The sequence below is a fragment of the Juglans microcarpa x Juglans regia genome, chromosome 1D (genome assembly GCF_004785595.1).
Source record: "Juglans microcarpa x Juglans regia isolate MS1-56 chromosome 1D, Jm3101_v1.0, whole genome shotgun sequence".
Taxonomy (NCBI): Eukaryota; Viridiplantae; Streptophyta; class Magnoliopsida; order Fagales; family Juglandaceae; genus Juglans; species Juglans microcarpa x Juglans regia.
Genome location: NC_054594.1, coordinates 1410822 through 1427336, shown reverse-complemented (window position 1 = coordinate 1427336; position 16515 = coordinate 1410822). Strand labels below are relative to the sequence as shown.

General features: G+C 40.5%; 3 protein-coding genes across 4 annotated transcripts; all 3 read right to left on the bottom strand.

The window, feature by feature from the left end:
• Positions 1-309: 309 nt before the first annotated feature.
• On the bottom strand, positions 310-1202 carry LOC121241081. Its single transcript, XM_041138687.1, has 2 exons — positions 865-1202; positions 310-758 (listed from the first exon to the last, which is right to left on the bottom strand). The coding sequence occupies exons 1-2, from the start codon at positions 883-885 to the stop codon at positions 534-536; spliced, it is 246 nt and encodes an 81-aa protein (XP_040994621.1). The 5' UTR covers positions 886-1202; the 3' UTR covers positions 310-533.
• Positions 1203-1339: 137 nt separating this feature from the next.
• On the bottom strand, positions 1340-4061 carry LOC121241073 (microtubule-associated protein RP/EB family member 1C). Its single transcript, XM_041138677.1, has 6 exons — positions 3851-4061; positions 3569-3724; positions 3271-3377; positions 2158-2380; positions 1973-2086; positions 1340-1894 (listed from the first exon to the last, which is right to left on the bottom strand). Exons 1-6 carry the CDS (start codon positions 3956-3958, stop codon positions 1616-1618), a joined length of 987 nt encoding a protein of 328 aa, XP_040994611.1. The 5' UTR covers positions 3959-4061; the 3' UTR covers positions 1340-1615.
• An 8726-nt stretch (positions 4062-12787) lies between these two features.
• LOC121240272 (probable LRR receptor-like serine/threonine-protein kinase At4g37250) lies at positions 12788-16080 on the bottom strand. 2 transcript variants are annotated; one of them, XM_041137672.1, is made up of 3 exons: positions 15839-16078; positions 13999-15534; positions 12788-13641 (listed from the first exon to the last, which is right to left on the bottom strand). In XM_041137672.1, the coding sequence occupies exons 2-3, from the start codon at positions 15380-15382 to the stop codon at positions 12965-12967; spliced, it is 2061 nt and encodes a 686-aa protein (XP_040993606.1). In that variant the 5' UTR covers positions 15383-15534; positions 15839-16078; the 3' UTR covers positions 12788-12964. The 2 variants fall into 2 exon arrangements, with proteins under 2 accessions (XP_040993606.1, XP_040993601.1); XM_041137667.1 differs by having other exon boundaries at positions 13999-16080.
• Positions 16081-16515: the final 435 nt, after the last annotated feature.

Sequence of the window (16515 nt, the reverse complement as noted above, 5' to 3'; positions counted from 1 at the left end):
TATATAGGTAGGTGGGAGAAGTGTATATTAGGCTTGCAGAAAGACTTCAATGGCTTGGTTTTCTGGTCGTATAGATTGATTTACTACTTTGCAATATTCCCCTTTGAATTTAGTCTCAATCATTGCAAAAACACATGGCAGCAGTGGTCGCGAGTGGTTATATACTTGTTATCCCTCTCTCCGAATTGGTAAGCAGCATATACAAATCAGCTGCCCCATACATGATGCAACACGGCATCATTGGCCATTTTAAGTAGTTTCATAGGCCAATCACTTGATGAAAAGCCACTCACACCAGAGATAACAAAATTCATAATGAAGAATGGTATTTTATCAAACTAGATAGTAGAGATGCATATACAAGGCTCCGTAATCAGATTGAAGGTAGAAAAAGAATCCGATCAATGACATCTCAATGTCCCGCCCATAGTACAGTTGCTAAGCAAAAAACTGAAACAAAATGAGACATAACAAAACATCATAGATATGGGTTTGTTTTTTTATATCGTTTGTTACACGGGAGATATGTGCTGCTATTTTCCTGAGTAGATTTCCTTGGCGGATTGAAGGGTAGATGCAACAGTAGCAGCAGTACTGGCCAAGACGCCACCACCAGTGGTTGAATTTCCAGAGGAATGGGGTTGGTGAATCACCTGCACGTTCCTCTGCTCTAGGCCTTGCCCTGTTGAAGACCTGTAATCCACCGTGTCAACCCTTGTTTCCATTGCATTCAGTGAATTCTTACTCTCCTCCTTCTCCTAGTAATTGAATTCATCAAGTTTTATTCAGAAAGTTGTGAGAGCAACATCATCAAAAAATTACAAATAAAGAATAATGTATGAAAGCAAAGGTTCGTTACAAAACCTTAATGGCTTGGTTGTTCATGTTGAATTTCACTCGGACCCAAAAAATGGAACTATTGAAGATGATTGTGATTTATTTAATTTGAGCTTTTTGGATGTGATAATAAAGAACTTATATACTTGAATTGTTGTCTCTTTCTCTTCCTAATTTTAGGGGAGTTGGTTGTTGGTTAGTTTCAAAGGATGTTTGGTTAGCCAAAAGACGAGGACCTGGAATTGTGGTCAAAACTCACCAAGCAAACACATCCACATGAAATCCCATCCCATCCTAACATAAAACCACCCACCAACTCCATGAAAATGAAGATTACCATTTACCAATCATCTCATAGATTGCAAAAAAGGGTGTATATCAAAGTTTCAATGCGAAAGGACACGACCCAAAATCAAATACAGAACGGAGAGATTCTATTTCTGACTCTCACCAAAACAACAAAGCCAATCCCTTCAATGTCAAATTATAGGATTCTCGAACAGATAGAAATAAACAATTCAGTACTGCAGGATATGCTATCACCCTTTAAAGTACAAAAGGACTGCATTTTAAATTTCTCACCATAGCAAAACAATAGGCAAAGCAACTCAACCAAAATACCCAGCACCAAAAGGCATGCATTTAAAACCCCCGTCTCTTCCATTTACTTGTAACTATAATGGACAACACATCAGAGAGGGCAGAAATATATGTAGCAATATTCTACAAAAATTGTTCTGTGAGGATGGAAGATCACATCCATGAAAGAAAGGGATAATCAGTAAGTCATAAGGGGTGACCCACTGCAATGGACATCGGCAGCATCAGAAATCCTTTGCCTCGGCGACAATGTGGTAATGCCAACAGCATCCACATCAAAATTCACAATATTTTTTCTCTTCTGAGTTTCTGAACTGTTTCTCTCCTCTGAAAGCTCAGCTATGGGACTCAAGGCCTCAGCTTCCTTCCGTCGAAGGGACAGTATGGCTTGAGCTTCGGCCACCACTGATGCATCATTGTCCGTAGCATAAAGAATCTTCTGTATTGCTTCAACAACCTGCAAAATGAATGGAACTCATCACTTCCAATTCTTGGTAGAAATCATTAAGAATGCCACAATACTTCAAGTACATACAGGCGAATTTTCTATCTCAGGACTTTGACACAGAATTTCTATGTCTCTCAATTTTGCAAAGTAGAAATCCCTCTCCTTCTCAAGACTATCCACTGACAACTTCAATTCTGTGATCTGCATCAAGATTAATATTAGATCTTTTTATACACTGAACCGAAAGTTCTCTTCCTGCACAGACTTGGTACCTGTTCATCATATGCCGGGCCTCCACTAGATGTGGGTCTTGAGGTCTTTACCGTCTGATTTAAAGGGTTTGCTGAAGACACTTCATTCCTTCGTGCATTGTGCGAGGACTGAGATTTAGCGGCGGCTGTGGAACCTTTGGTTGACGATTGTGATGGAGCGGCAGCTTTCTTCGTTGCTTCTTTTCCTCCCTTGCTAGCCTCTCTCCTATCCAAAGCATTGTATCTAGAAATGCAGAACATTACCACATGAAACTCTCTCACCGAGTGAAAACAAGCCATTCACCCAAACCTTCAAATGCCTGTCTAGTTCAAAATTGAAGGTTTGTATACATATAAAATTCACCTTTACACATTCAGCATCCACCATACAGTAGATACACAGGAAAAATAGTATTACCAACCTATTCATAACAGTAACATATACAAACTGCATCAGCATTTGAATAACTTCTCTTGGATAGATAAAAGAGAAGTTCTGCACTGATTTAAAAGCTTTACCAAATGCAGAGAGTTTAATCTCTTTAATATTCACTGTAAAAGCGATTTAACTCAGCCACGAATTCTTAATAATTGATCTGTTCCGAAAAAATTGACGCTCAAACACGTAACTAAACCATGAAAAAAAAAAAAAGTCTTTAGTCCCCAAACAAAAAATCATACTTTGATTATTAAAAAAAAAAAAAAAATCCTAAAAAGTGTGATTATGGATAAACTACTTCAAGAAAACAAAATTCTCTAGGATGAAAGAACATAATGTGCGGAGAATAGAGAAACTTTGCCTGTGTTACTCAAACAGCTTCTGTCTGACAAATATCTACTAACCAACCTTCGTCATCTAGGAACACATCTTGCATTATTGTTTTTCGCTAAAATTTTACTTCAAAACTGAGTATGCTATTGTCGATACCTGAAGCAAAGTTTTCGTTGTAGATATGATCTTAGCCCCTAGGGTCATTGATTTTGAAATCAATGCCTTTTCTTTTTGCAATTTCAATTTCAAGTTTCTCGAGAAATTGACGTTCACACATCAAGCCAGTTAGCACAAGAAAATCGCAATATCTATGCTAATCTAATTAAACAAGACAAGAAATGGGACTAAAACATTAAAATTACTTGTGCAGGATGCCTCCATTAACGGAATCGCAGTACCGCTTCAGCCATTGCATGAACTCCAAATTATCAAGCGGCCTTCCTTTCACAAGCTTGCTCACCTCGATGTGCTACGTACCAGAACAAAAAGAATCAAAGAAAAAAATTTAAACGAGTGAGAATCAAATATAGAAAGGTAAAATAAAAATGAAAGAAACTCTACTACGGAATTACATTTAAATTTCCAGATTTAGGATTTATAGGGCTACACGGAAAATAGATTCAAAGAGAATTAAGGGATAAAGCGCCAAAAAGAGTAAACCTTAGTGATCTTGAGTTTGTTAAAGACGTCCTGAAGAACCTTGTAGTTCTGGATCATCTCGTACTCGCTCTTGGCGTCGAAGTTGACCTTGTGCATCGGCACCATCCCTGGATGAACAGCGTCCATAAGCTGGCAGTGAACCGCACCGGAACAAGCCTGTGGTGCACAGATCCGGAATGTCAACAGATTTTTAATCAAATAATAATAAATAAAAAAACAATTTGATCGGAAACAATTGTGAAATTTAGGGTTCGGAGAGGAATGGCAGAAGGTAGAGCGAACCTCTTCGACTTTGGAGAGATTGAGTTGGAGTGTGGAGTTGATCCAAGCGAGGATCTCAGATCTGCCGACGAAGTAAGCGGAGTCCATCATTCCGATATTCGTCGCCATTTTTCGGTTCCTCGAAGTCTCTTTTCCTCCCCCTGTGTAATCGCTTTGCTTTTGTACTTCCTCTTTCCTAACGGTAAGGAAAGGAAAGGAGAGGAAGATTTAAAATACAAGAGAGGAGCGGGATTTTCCTAATTCAAAATTCAAAATAGATGGTCGGAATTGGACCGACTTAACCCTTTTTATCCGAATCTGGATTGTTCCTATTAGGGCTTTTGGAGCCCAGCTACTAGATATAAATTGTAAGGAGAAGCCCAACTCTTAGAAGCCCAAAGACAAGTAAGGTCATTATATGGCTGAGCCGACTGTTCAACTTATTAAGGCTAATGATGTCTATACATTGAGAAAATCTTATAATCGGTCCGTCTGTCCTCCATCGAAAAACAGCCTCCCAATAGATTAATGTCACGTACCCTTTTAATTGGAACTACAATGTGACCGCACATTAAGAAATCCGCTCCCCCTCTCACACTTAGATCTCGCAGTCCCCTATTGCAGCCCCTCACTCCCCCTCTCACACTCAGATCTCCAGAGCTCCTCGCCCAACTCTCGCCCCCCTCTCGGACATAAACAAGAAAACCATCGTCGTATGTCCTCCAACTCTCTTGCCCTGTCGCCAGAAGATAGGAGATGCATTGTGTTCATTTTTGGTAGATACAGAGAGGTTTGGTTTTGCTTTCGAAATGAGAGGGGGTGTCGAGAAAGAGAAGATAGAGAGGCAACGCAGGAAGAGACTACGACAACCTTTTTCTTTTCCTTTTTTTGTTAACATTTGCTTCCTAAAACTGGTTTAAACTTTAAAACTAGTTTTTAACATTATTTACGATTTGGAAAATAGACATTGTAAACTTATTTATTTTTTCTTTTTGTAATTTAGTTTCGCTGTTGGGAGAAAAATGGAAAAACTCTGTTTGGAAAATTAACATTCTTTAATTTTACTTTAGCAACTCTGTTTGGTTGCTGAGAAAAATAAGAAAAATCAAATAAACCTAAACCCATATTCCTATGTCTAAATCAGACCCATACAAAATGGATTTACAAGCTATATTCTATTTCTTTTTTTTTTTTCTTTTTTTTGGTTTTAAGAAAGTTTCCATCACTCAAATCTTAGTATCCTGAATCTCTTTGGTTTAGGTGAGCAAGCACTCAATGGCAAGCACCAGCGTCTAAATGTGCTACCTAGGTATTACTTTAGTTGTTGTGGAATGTGGATATAAGAAAAATCTGTTCTCTCTAGAGACTGCAGAATGATAGGAACTTCAAAACATAAAGTGACAGTGGGAATGAGAACTTCAAAACATCATCTATTGACCCATACGAAAAAATAGAAATCGGAAGAGAGGCTTCAACGATGAAAACATTTCAGGACTCTTGGACTTGAAATTATTGGGTGTGATAATATTCAAAATCCTTTAGGTAGAGTTGTTGATGTGACAATCTTTCATTAGAGGCGGTTAAAGCCAAAATAATAGCTTGACCGCTTCAAAGCGGCTTTGCTATACATTTTGCCAGTCGCTACCATTTGGGTTGTTCAGACGAGTTTCAGTCTTATAAAGGCGCTTGTATCATGTGTTTCTATTACTGTTGTAAAAAAAAAAGAAAAAAAAGCAGTATTTTTTATGCTTATAATGTGTCTTTTTTAAATTCATTTTTGGATATAAAGAGTCTAGGGCTGGACCGCAGGCTCCCGAAATTCATCCTATAGGATAACGAGTAAATAATACGTTAGCTCAAGCAGGCAAGCGAATTTCATTAAAGAGTTTTCTACAGATCAACAACTGTTCACGGCTTATCTATAGCACACCTTATATGTCTCTCTCTTTTTTTAAAAAACAAAAACAAAAAAACAAAACAAAATGTGCGTTTCAAAAGAATCCCCCTCCCCCTGTCACACGCAGCAACACCCCCTTTCCCACCCTGATTCCCTTTCTCAGCTCACCCAACCCTGTAGTGCGCCACCTGCAATGCCACCGGCCACCACCATTGGCTCCCCCTCACGCCAGCCACCTCCAGCCAGTTTCAAGCCTTCACGACATCACCCACGCGCAACCCCCTCTCTTAACCCGAAATGGGTTTTTCTACACGGTTTCTCCCTCCTGCCGCTGCTACCACGGCTATTGTTAGCCTCCAGCCCCACTTTTGAGCACCACCGAGCCCTTGACCTCCCCCTAGCCACCGTCAAGTTGTCGTGAGCTTTCATAGCACGGTAGCCCTCCCCCTCTCTTGCCTGTTGTACGGCGCCACCCATGGCTTCCAATCCCCACCTCTAGCCTCCCCTGACCACCATCAACCTACCCCAGCCACCCATAGCCCCGTTCTGCCCCATGCACCCTCACTCTCCCATGGGTTTCTCCACCCATTTTGCCTAAATCTGCTGCCTTCTAGCCACCATGCTACCTCCCCCTCACCACCACCAGCTCCACCGCACCTCCCTCAACCCTCCATGCTCAGTCATGCCTCCCATTTGGCCTAGATGCCCGACGCGAGGGTGCGGGTGGGGAGAAGATGGCGACTTAGGGTGAGGGTGGGAGAGAGGATGGCGACACGAGGTGGGGGTGGGGGAAAGGATGCCGACGCATGTGGGGGTGGGAGGGGGGTGAGGGAGGAGAGCTGGGCGACGCGAGGAGGGAGGAACAAAATTTTTTCAAAATGAGTTGTCCATTGTGAACTAAGAGAGGGAAAAAAATTCTCTTACCGACATGTAAGGTGTGCGAAGGATGCTGCCAAACAGTGGTTGATACTAAGGTTTTTTTTTTTCATTAAAAATTAAAACCAAATGGACATGACAGATTTGGCTTTAGCTCACTTGCTTATTACACACACATATGTACATTAAAAAAAAAAATTCATAAACCTAACTCTTATCTCCCAATTGCCCGTCTCTCATTCTTCTTCTTCTTCTTCTTCCCGCTTGTCTCTCCTTCTTCGTTTCTTCTCTATCTCTTCCTTAGGTCTTATGTTCTTCATCATTCTCTTCTCTAAATTCTCTTCTTCTTCTTCTTCTTTTTTTTTTTTTTTTTTTTACTTTTTTCTTCTTCTTCTTCTTTTGTGCATCAATCTTATAAGAAATAACACACTACCTTTGATGGGAAACAATCCTCAGTTTTATTGATTCAGTTTTTTAACAGATATATACATCACTCATGTTCTATCTTAGGAAAGTATATTAAATCTATAATTTGAAAATATACAACAAATGAATGTAAAGAAACGTATGAATTGATTTTCCTTGGCTATCACAGATTGCTGAAATCTTGGATATGCTTGGCTGTTACAGCTTATATTTTTGGTCAATATATTTTTCCTTAATACGCCCCCGCAAGATTGGGTTGTCATTGGCTAGACCAAGCTTGAGTCTTAGAAATTGTGTACGCTGCTTTGAGAGTGGCTTTGTCAGTAAATTCACAAGTTGATCTTCAGTGTGAACGTGACAAACATGAAGTGTGCCTTTTTGAACTAAGTCACGCACAAAATGTAAATCGATTTGAATATGCTTCATCCTTGAATGTTGAACTGGATTGAAGCTCAAGTGAGTTGCACCAAGGTTGTCACAAAGAAGTAGAGGTGGTGCCTTAAGCGAAAAACCAAGTTCGTGAAAAAGAGCTAACAACCAGGTAGTTTTCGACGCTGCATTTGCAAGTGCACGATATTCGGCCTCGATGGAGGAGCGGGCAACAACTTTTTGTTTCTTAGAGCTCCATGAGATAGGATTGGAGCCAAGAAAGGTAATGTATGCCAAAGTGGAAGTGCGATCATCCTTCTTTCCTACCCAGTTAGCATTACTGTATGTTGTCAAGCATGGAGCTACTGATTTTTTTAGTTGAATGCCATAGAATATTGTCTGCTTTAGGTATCTCAGAAGCCTTTTAGTTGTTATCCAATGAGTAACAGTCGGCTTGTGCATGAACTGTGAGAGTTTGTTGACAGCAAAAGAAATGTTAGCGTGACTCAATGAGATATATTGGAGGCTGCCTATCACTCTTTTGAATTATGTACCATCAACAGTCGCAGTACCATCAATCAAATGGAGGAAAGTTGTGGTTGAAATAGGTGTTGATACATCCTTAGCATCACTCATATTTGTTGTTTGGAGTAGATCCCGAATATACTTGTGTTATGAAAGGAATAAACCTGCACAAGTATTAATAACTTCGACCCCAAAGAAAAAATGAAGAGCACCCATATCCTTCAATGAAATCTGAGCTCCAAGTTTTGAAATAACCAAGTCCACAAACTTTTTTCGCTACCCGTAATAACAAGATCCTCAACATAGACAAGAAATTAAACAAGTGATTGAGTCATGTTGATATATGATCAAAGAAGAGTCAGCTTTCGAATTATAAAACCAAGCTGAACAAGTGCATTCTTCAAGGCTGAATACCATGCACAAGGGGCTTTTTTAAGCCCATAAATTGCTTTGTTTAATCGACACACATAATCAGGTTTTGAGGAGTCTTTGAAACCAAGGAGTTGTACCATATAAACTATTTCTGTCAATTTCCCATGCAAAAATGCATTATTGACGTCCATTTGTCTCAACTCTCATCCATTCATAGTGGCAATTGTCAAAACTGTCCGAATAGTTGCCGGCTTAACTACAGGACTAAAAGTCTCCTTATAATCAAGTACAGGAAGCTGATTATACCCTTTGACAACAAGTCTGGCCTTGAACTAATCTAAAGAACCATCAGACTTCCTTTTAACTCTGAAAACCCATTTACATCCAACAGGGTTACAATTTTCAGGGGCAGAGACCAAGTCCCATGTGCCATGTCTCATGAGAGCAGTGAGCTCACTAGACATAGCTTCACGCCATTGTGGGTGAGCTACAACTTGGGTAACACAAGTTGGTTCAAGAGTTGATGGGAGATGATGTTTTGTGATGGTGTGAATTTTCTTGGGTTTAAATATATTGTTCATTGACTGTGTGGTCATCGAGTGGGTGCAGAAAGATTGATTTTCTGGTGGGACAGTAGCTATAGGACCAGACGATGAGATTGTTGTGGGTGAGAGTGGAGACGGTACATGCATAGGTATGGAATTTAAATTGGAATCGTGAGATTGAGAAATCAAATTAAAATTTTCGAAACCTAGGGCATCAAGTACTTGTGTGTGATCTTGAAGAGAGGTTGAAGGAATATTACTTGGAGATTATGCTTCAATGATGGCGACTGTTTCCGACATCACTGGTGGCTACAAATTATTGGGAGGGCTGCTGCCTTGCACTGGAACAAAGGAGAAGTTTCTTGAAGAGGAAATGCTCAATTGTTACGGAGAGGAGAAGGACGAAGGTAATATTCTGTGTGGGATGTCGTGGGTCGATGGGCCTTGCAAATTGAGTGGGCTTTGGGTTCATCAAAAAGTACATGCCATGACATGTAAAACCTTTTGGTGAGTGGATCCATGCATTTGTATACATTTTGATTTTGAGAGTAGCCAAGAAAGATACAAGGTATGGACTTAGGCTGCAGTTTGTGAGTATTGTAAGGCCTTGTGAGTGGATAACAAAGATACCTAAATTTTTTGAGTTTAAGATAATTGGGCTTTTGACCAAAAAGAGCTTCACATGGTGATTTGTTTTGTAAAAGAGGAGTGAGTTGGCGGTTTATGAAATAAGTTGCAATTTGAAAAGCATGAGGCCAATATGTTAATGGGAGATAAGCATCTTGTAATAAAGTGAGTCCAGTTTCCATAAGATGATTTTTGTTGTGGGGTGTACGGTGCGGTGGTGTAAAGACTTATGCCATGGAGGGACAAGTATTTTTTTAGGCTTAAAACTTCACCACCATTGTCCGAATACAAGCTTTTAATTTTTTACTCAAAACTAGTTTCAACAAGATTTTTGAATTGTTGAAAAATAGAAGAAACACCCGATTTTGTAGCCATGGGAAAGAACCACATGTACTTTGTATAGTGATCGACAAAGATGAGATAGTAACGGGAGCAATCAAGACCAGCAAAATGAACGAATTCCTTCTATATAAATAATCTCAAGAGGCACGGAACTTTGAAGACTAGTCAAGCCAAACGGTTGTTGATGTGCTTTATTAATATTGCAAGAAGTACATGAAGATGGTAAAGTTTCTAAAGAAAGCGGAAGGGAAAAAAGATTGACAAGTCTTTGAACAAGTTTCATAAATGGATGTCTAAGATGCTTGTGCCATCCATCGATGGAAGTTCGTTCATACACATTAGCAACCATTGTGGAATTAGATGTCACCAGTGAGTTCGAAAACATGTAGACGTCATTTTCATATGCACTTCTTAGTAGTATCGCCCTCATTGTCTGGTCTTTCACAAGAAAATAAAATAGGTAAAATTCAACAAAAACGTTATTTTGTTTTGTGAAATGATGCACAAAAATTAAATTCTTGTGAATATTAGGAACACAGAGTGTATCACGAAGGTAAAAGGTTTTTTTAGGAGAATTTGAGGCCAATGAACCAATATGTGAAACAACTAAACTTGTACCATCACCGAGCATTACATCATCAGTTCCATCATATTCAGAATGAATTGACAGATTTGCAAGATCGCTAGTGATATTGGGCGAAGCGGCGGAATCAAGAAGCCATTTAGAGTTTGGATATTGGACGTAGCAGCACAATTTGCACTGAACTCATTGGATTGCAGTTGTGGACAGGCCTTTGCTGTGTGGCCCATCAGTTTCTAAGTTGAAGTGTTTCGGCCCGAGCCCCTGTTAATGTTTCGGTTATCCTTGGACTAATTATTTCCCGAGCGAAAAGAGTTAGGGTTACGAGACCCATTTGGCTTGGAGGAGGTTCTCTGTTGCTGTCTGCCAGGGGTGCCATTTTTTCTGGCTATGAAATTAGCAACAGCAACGAGCTGCTTGGAAGTCGTCTCCATGTGACAGAGGTAACTCTCATGACCGACAAGAAGATCATGGAGTTCTTCAAACATGAGGGAATTCTCCATTGCCCGAATAAGAGTAGTTATCTCCTTGAAATCGAGTCCCAATCCATTGAAGACAGAGGGTGAGATCATCGTCTGAAATTGGATGATCTATGAGTGCTATTTTGTCAGTCAAAGCCTTGACAGCATGGAGGTAATTTGGGATGGAACGATTTCCTCGTTGAATCAAGGTGAGCTCTTCCTTTAATTGCATCACCCTAGTACGCGAACGACTAGCATACATATTGTTCAATTTCTTCCATGCTTCATGAGAGGTTTTGGCTATGGCAGTGAGTGGGGTTATAATGGAAGAGGTAGATGCTAGAATAGCACTTAAAAATAAGTTTGTCTTGCCTAACCCAATGAGTTTTTGGAAAGGAAGTCGTAAGTGTGCGGTTGGAGAGAGGGCACTGGGAAACACCAGTAACATAGTCCATCAGATCATACCCAATTAGCAGTGCTTCAAATTGAGCACGCCATTGAGGGAAGGTGGAGGGGATGAGTTTTTCATTAATCTGGATAGCAATATTAAGAACAACCAAGGGATTTTTAGAGGTAGAGAAAGGTTGAGTATTTGGGTTTGTTGCTGAAGACATGGTTGGATCTTAATCTGGTTAGAGGTAGGCCTCCTGATACCATATAAGAAATAACACACTACCTTTGATGGAAAACAATCCTCAATTTTATTGATTTAGTTTTTGAACAGATATATACATCATTCATGTTCTATCTTATGAAAGTATATAAAATCTGTAATTTGAAAATATACAACAAATGAATGTAAGGAAATGTATGAATTGATTTTCCTTGGCTGTCACAGATTGTTGAAATCTTGGATATGCTTGGCTGTTACAACTTCTATTTTTGGTCAATATCTTTTTCCTTAATAAGTCTCTTATTCTTCGTTTATTTTCTATCTATCTCCTTCCCCTTATTCTCTTATTTCTTCGCCCTTCTCTTCTCGGCAATCTCTTCTTCTCTCTCATTCTTTTTTTTTTTTTGGATTACTTTCTTCCCCAGGCACAACGTTGTGAGGAAAACATTCAAGGCGTATGTAGTGTTGTGAGGTAAAAATCCATGACTATGGGTCTGCCATGAGCCTTTACTCATAGCTTGGTCGTGAGTCTACCGTGAGTACCATCATCTTTTACTTTGATTTAGGGCATTTTTTGTTTGATTTGGGTCATCTGTCTTTGTCTAGGTCGATTTTGTGTAGAATTGTGTGGATTTAGATTTAGAAGTTTACCTATATTTTGTGTAGCACATCCTACAAGTAGCCGGACTGTAGGATGTGCTACCCGTCACCCATCGGGTGAAAGGAGTCTTGTTGGAGGTGGAGGCCAAGATGGGAGTGAGGGCGAAAACTACCACCTAGCCCAAAATGGGGGCAAAGGACGTGTTAGGCCTCTATTCACCTATTTAGTGTAGGTAGTAGCCTTGAAGAGTCCAATAAACCCCCTAAAAAGAGAAAAATAAGCTGCTAATAAACCAACAACCTTATATGAAAACCTTTTATATGTAATGTTGTAAAACATGATTGACATACTAGTGAGAACTATGATGTCGAGGTGGTAGTATATGGTTTGTTTGGTTGTTTGGAAACACAACTGTTCTTAGATAATCTCGAACTACTTTACTACTATTTGCTATTATTTACAAATTATTTACTACTATTTACAAATCATTAGAGATACTTTTAGTATCTAAACAGAGCCTAAGGAAGAAAATAGCACTTTAAATTCACAAAGTTTGAATATTTCGGTCATTTAGTCAAGTAGTCAATAATTCACAAACTTCAAATATTTTAAGTATTATTGGACGATCTCAAAGCCATTTACCATAGTTTTATTAATTGATTAAACATCGGACTAGACAAGGATCTACCTAGGTAACTAAAATCTACAGGATACAAGAGAAAAAAGAAAACATAAATCCAAGAATTCCTTGTATCTAAAAAGGGGTATGGACCGACTCTGAAATTAGCAGGGAAATTAGTTTCTCACCACAAGATGTATTCAAACAACATCGAGACCGTATGACAACCTATGAATCAATCATACATACACCACTCTGATCTACAAAAGTGTTACAATCTTCTTAGGAACCATAGTAGTGTGACGAAGAAGATGAAGATGGAATTCTCTCAAGAACTTGTAGGACTTCTTTCATTGAGGGTCTCTTGTGTGGGATTGGAGAGACACAGTTATACCCTAGCTTGAAGCAAGCCAACAAAGCTTCTTCTTTTCCTTCCAAATCAACTCGGATTGCCGCGTCAGCCATCCGCAAAGCCCGACTCTTATCCTCAATTATAAGCCCAATCCCTTGGCCCATGTCATCTAAAACTATAACCTTCCCAGTAAGTAGCTCAAGTAACATAACCCCAAAAGAGTACACATCCCACTTTGGATTGGGCTTTAGGCTTCTAAGTGACTCCGGTGCATTATAAGGCGATACGCCCAATGAGCTTGGGCTGGGGCTAGGACTAGGCCCAATTGCAATATCTTGAAAGCTATCACGCGAGGTTGTGGATCTCTTGCTCCCAAAAATTCGAGCCGAAGCTCCAGCTTTATAGCTTGTGTCACCGGATACAAGTCTCTCAAGCCCAAAATCCCCAATCCTGGGCTCCATATCGGAGCCCAAGAGGATGTTGCTAGGCTTCAAGTTTCCATGCACGTGCTTCTTGTCGTGGAGGTAAGCAAGGCCGCGGGCCACACCTTTGGCTATCTTGTGCCTGAACTCCCATGGTAGATGGCAAGGCGAGGAGCCCACTTTCCCTGAAATTCAAAGTCCCATTCATCAGTTACTTTAGTAGTCACCAAAAAAAGTTGGTAAACTGTCTCTATTAAAATGAGACATTTCCACTAAAATTAAAATGAGAGACGAGACGACTGCCCATGTTTTCTATCATTTATGTGTTCCGAATTACGACTACTACGTGTATCGCTATCACACTCCCAAGTCCGAAATGCTAACGTATTGACTTTCTATGCATTAAAAACTATTCCAGCTACGCCTACTTCATCGTCAAAAAATCTGCTTTTTACGGCGTACTCTAGCAAAAACCATGTTAACGTGCGCCACACAGAGAGGGAGAGAGAGAGAGAGAGAGAGAGAGAGAGGGAGGGACTGACTGTAACGAGCATTGGCGAGGCTGCCATTGGGAACGAAGTCATAGATGATGAGCTTCTCGTCGATCCCCCAGTAGAAGCCACGAATGCGAACCAGGTTGGGGTGCACCAACTTAGCTATGACACGGACCTGGTTCTCGAAGTCTTTGAACCGCTCCACGCTGCTCTCGCCGATCCTCCGGACCGCAACTGCTGTCCCATCTTCGAGCACTGCCTTGTACATTATGCTCGAACCGGTGGCGCCCAATATATAGGCTGAAGCCTTTAGCAGCGTCTCAAGCTCCAGTTGTTTCTCCCCACCATCGAAGGTCACCAGCGTCCCTCCTTTGCCCTGCTCCTGCTCTTGTTGCCGATGATGATGTTGATTTTCTTGACCCCCTTGGCCGCCTTGGTGTTCTCCTAATTCCCCATCGTCAGAGCTCGTTGCCTCTGAGCCATCTTCCTCTCCCGCTGTCTTTCGCAAGCATGACCACCTCGTGAACCCTCTTGACTCGGAGGACGATGATGACATATTATCCGTAGCTGTGTTAGCTTCTTGCTTCGCTGTGTTCTCGGCGCTCTTCTTTTTCTTCTTCAGTCGGTACACGTACAGGAAAATCAAAGCAAGAATTGCAATGATTGCAACATCTCCGAGTACAATTCCTATGATCGTTGCTGGTCTCAGCCCGTTTTCACTTCCTTGCTGAGACGATCCAGTTGGTGATCCGGGTGCAAAGTTTTCTTCGGTTGAATTCATTGTCTTTGGAATGGCAGCAATTGCAGGAGGAGAAGTAGGAGCAGACTCATTAAGCGGAGAAGAGGAAGGAGAAGAAGGAATAGGACACGCATTCTTGGTTTGTTCTCCACACAGATCAGGATTCCCAGAAAATGATTTGGAATCTTGGTTCATGAAAACATCCGATTCAGGGATTTCTCCGTTGAGATTGTTGAATGATAAGTCAATAGTAGCATTACCTGGAATTTTCTCGGCAAACCCTGGTGGGATATTCCCAGAAAACCTGTTATAGGAGATGTTCAAGTAACGTAGACTAGAACCACCAAAGTCAGACGGTAAAGATCCATTCATCAGATTCGAGGACAGATCTAAAACCTGAACAGCTTCGAATCCGCTTGGAATGGTACCGGAAAAGTAGTTGTTCTTCAAAGAAACAAAGGTTAGATTTCTGAAAGTAGTAAGGCTGTTGGGTACATTTCCCGCCAAGGCATTGTCAGAGAGGTTAAGAAACTGGACGTTTTTAAGATGGCCTATTGTCTCTGGTAGATCCCCAGAGATCAAGTTGTTTGACAAATCAAGAAACTGAAGCTGAGTTGCGTTGAAGAGCGAGGAAGGAAGAGACCCATTGAGAGAATTGTTGGAAAGGTTGAGATTTTGGAGGTGTTCAATCATGCCCAGATTGGCAGGGATCGAACCGAGAAGCTGCGAATTTGGTAGAGCTAAGGCGATCACTGCAGCGTACTGAGTATCCGCAGCTAAGCCTGGAGCTGCACATGTAACTCCTTTCCATGAACATGGCGACTCGTCGTCCTTTGTCCAGCTCTCTAGCACGTAAAGAGGGTCGCTGAGAATAGAGTACTTGAAAGAAAGCAAGAGATTACCATCTGTATTTAGTCCAGAAGAATGAACTAAAAGTAAAGTAAGTGAAAGAATTCTCCACCATAAATGGAGAAGAAAACTACTCTCAGAGCTCATGATTTTACACACTGATTTTACATCTTCACTCAGGGGAGAGAGAGAGAGAGAGAGAGAGAGAGAGAGAGGTAAATGAGATTTATGATGATGCAGGGGCCATGTGATTGAAGACTGCTATAAAAATGAGAATGGGTGCAGAAATACACAGCTCACCAAACCAAACTTGGTACCAATATGCGCTCTGCGCTAGTAATTAAGGCTTTACTTGAAATGATTAATTGCTGTCACAAATGTCTTGTTCCTCTCCTTCTCTGTCCCTTTGCTTCTTGTACGCCTATTTTACTTCAATAAAGAAGAAGAAATATGGTACACGAATAGCATCTTTGCTACGAGACACCTAGGTGGAGTTGAAAGTCTCGGAAACTCCCTCTCTCGGATTGACTTTTCCTAGCCTTCTTTAAATTATTGTTCTCATCATTATAATAATGCTAACAGTATGATTTTCTCTCTCCCCACTTGATGAACAGAAGTTACGCTGAAGAATGACCCTACAGGTGAAAATGCTAAGAGTACTACCTACCTTTAACCTTTTTCTCCATATTTGATGTCTTGTCTTCTTCCTTCTTCTATAAACCGTATACAACATGCAACAGGAAGCAAAAGTTTGTGAAGTTTTATTGAGTGATTTCAAGAATCAAAGAACAAAAAGAAATTGCAGAATAAACAAACTGTCACAGAATGCTCATTTCCAAAAGGGAGAAACAGGAGAAACCAACCACCTTGACTAAGAATTATTGTGGGAGGCAAAAGAGGGTCCTAATGTTGTCTCATTACAGAATCATCAATGGAATTGATGAGATATTTGGTCTTCATTCAATGCTCTACCGTTC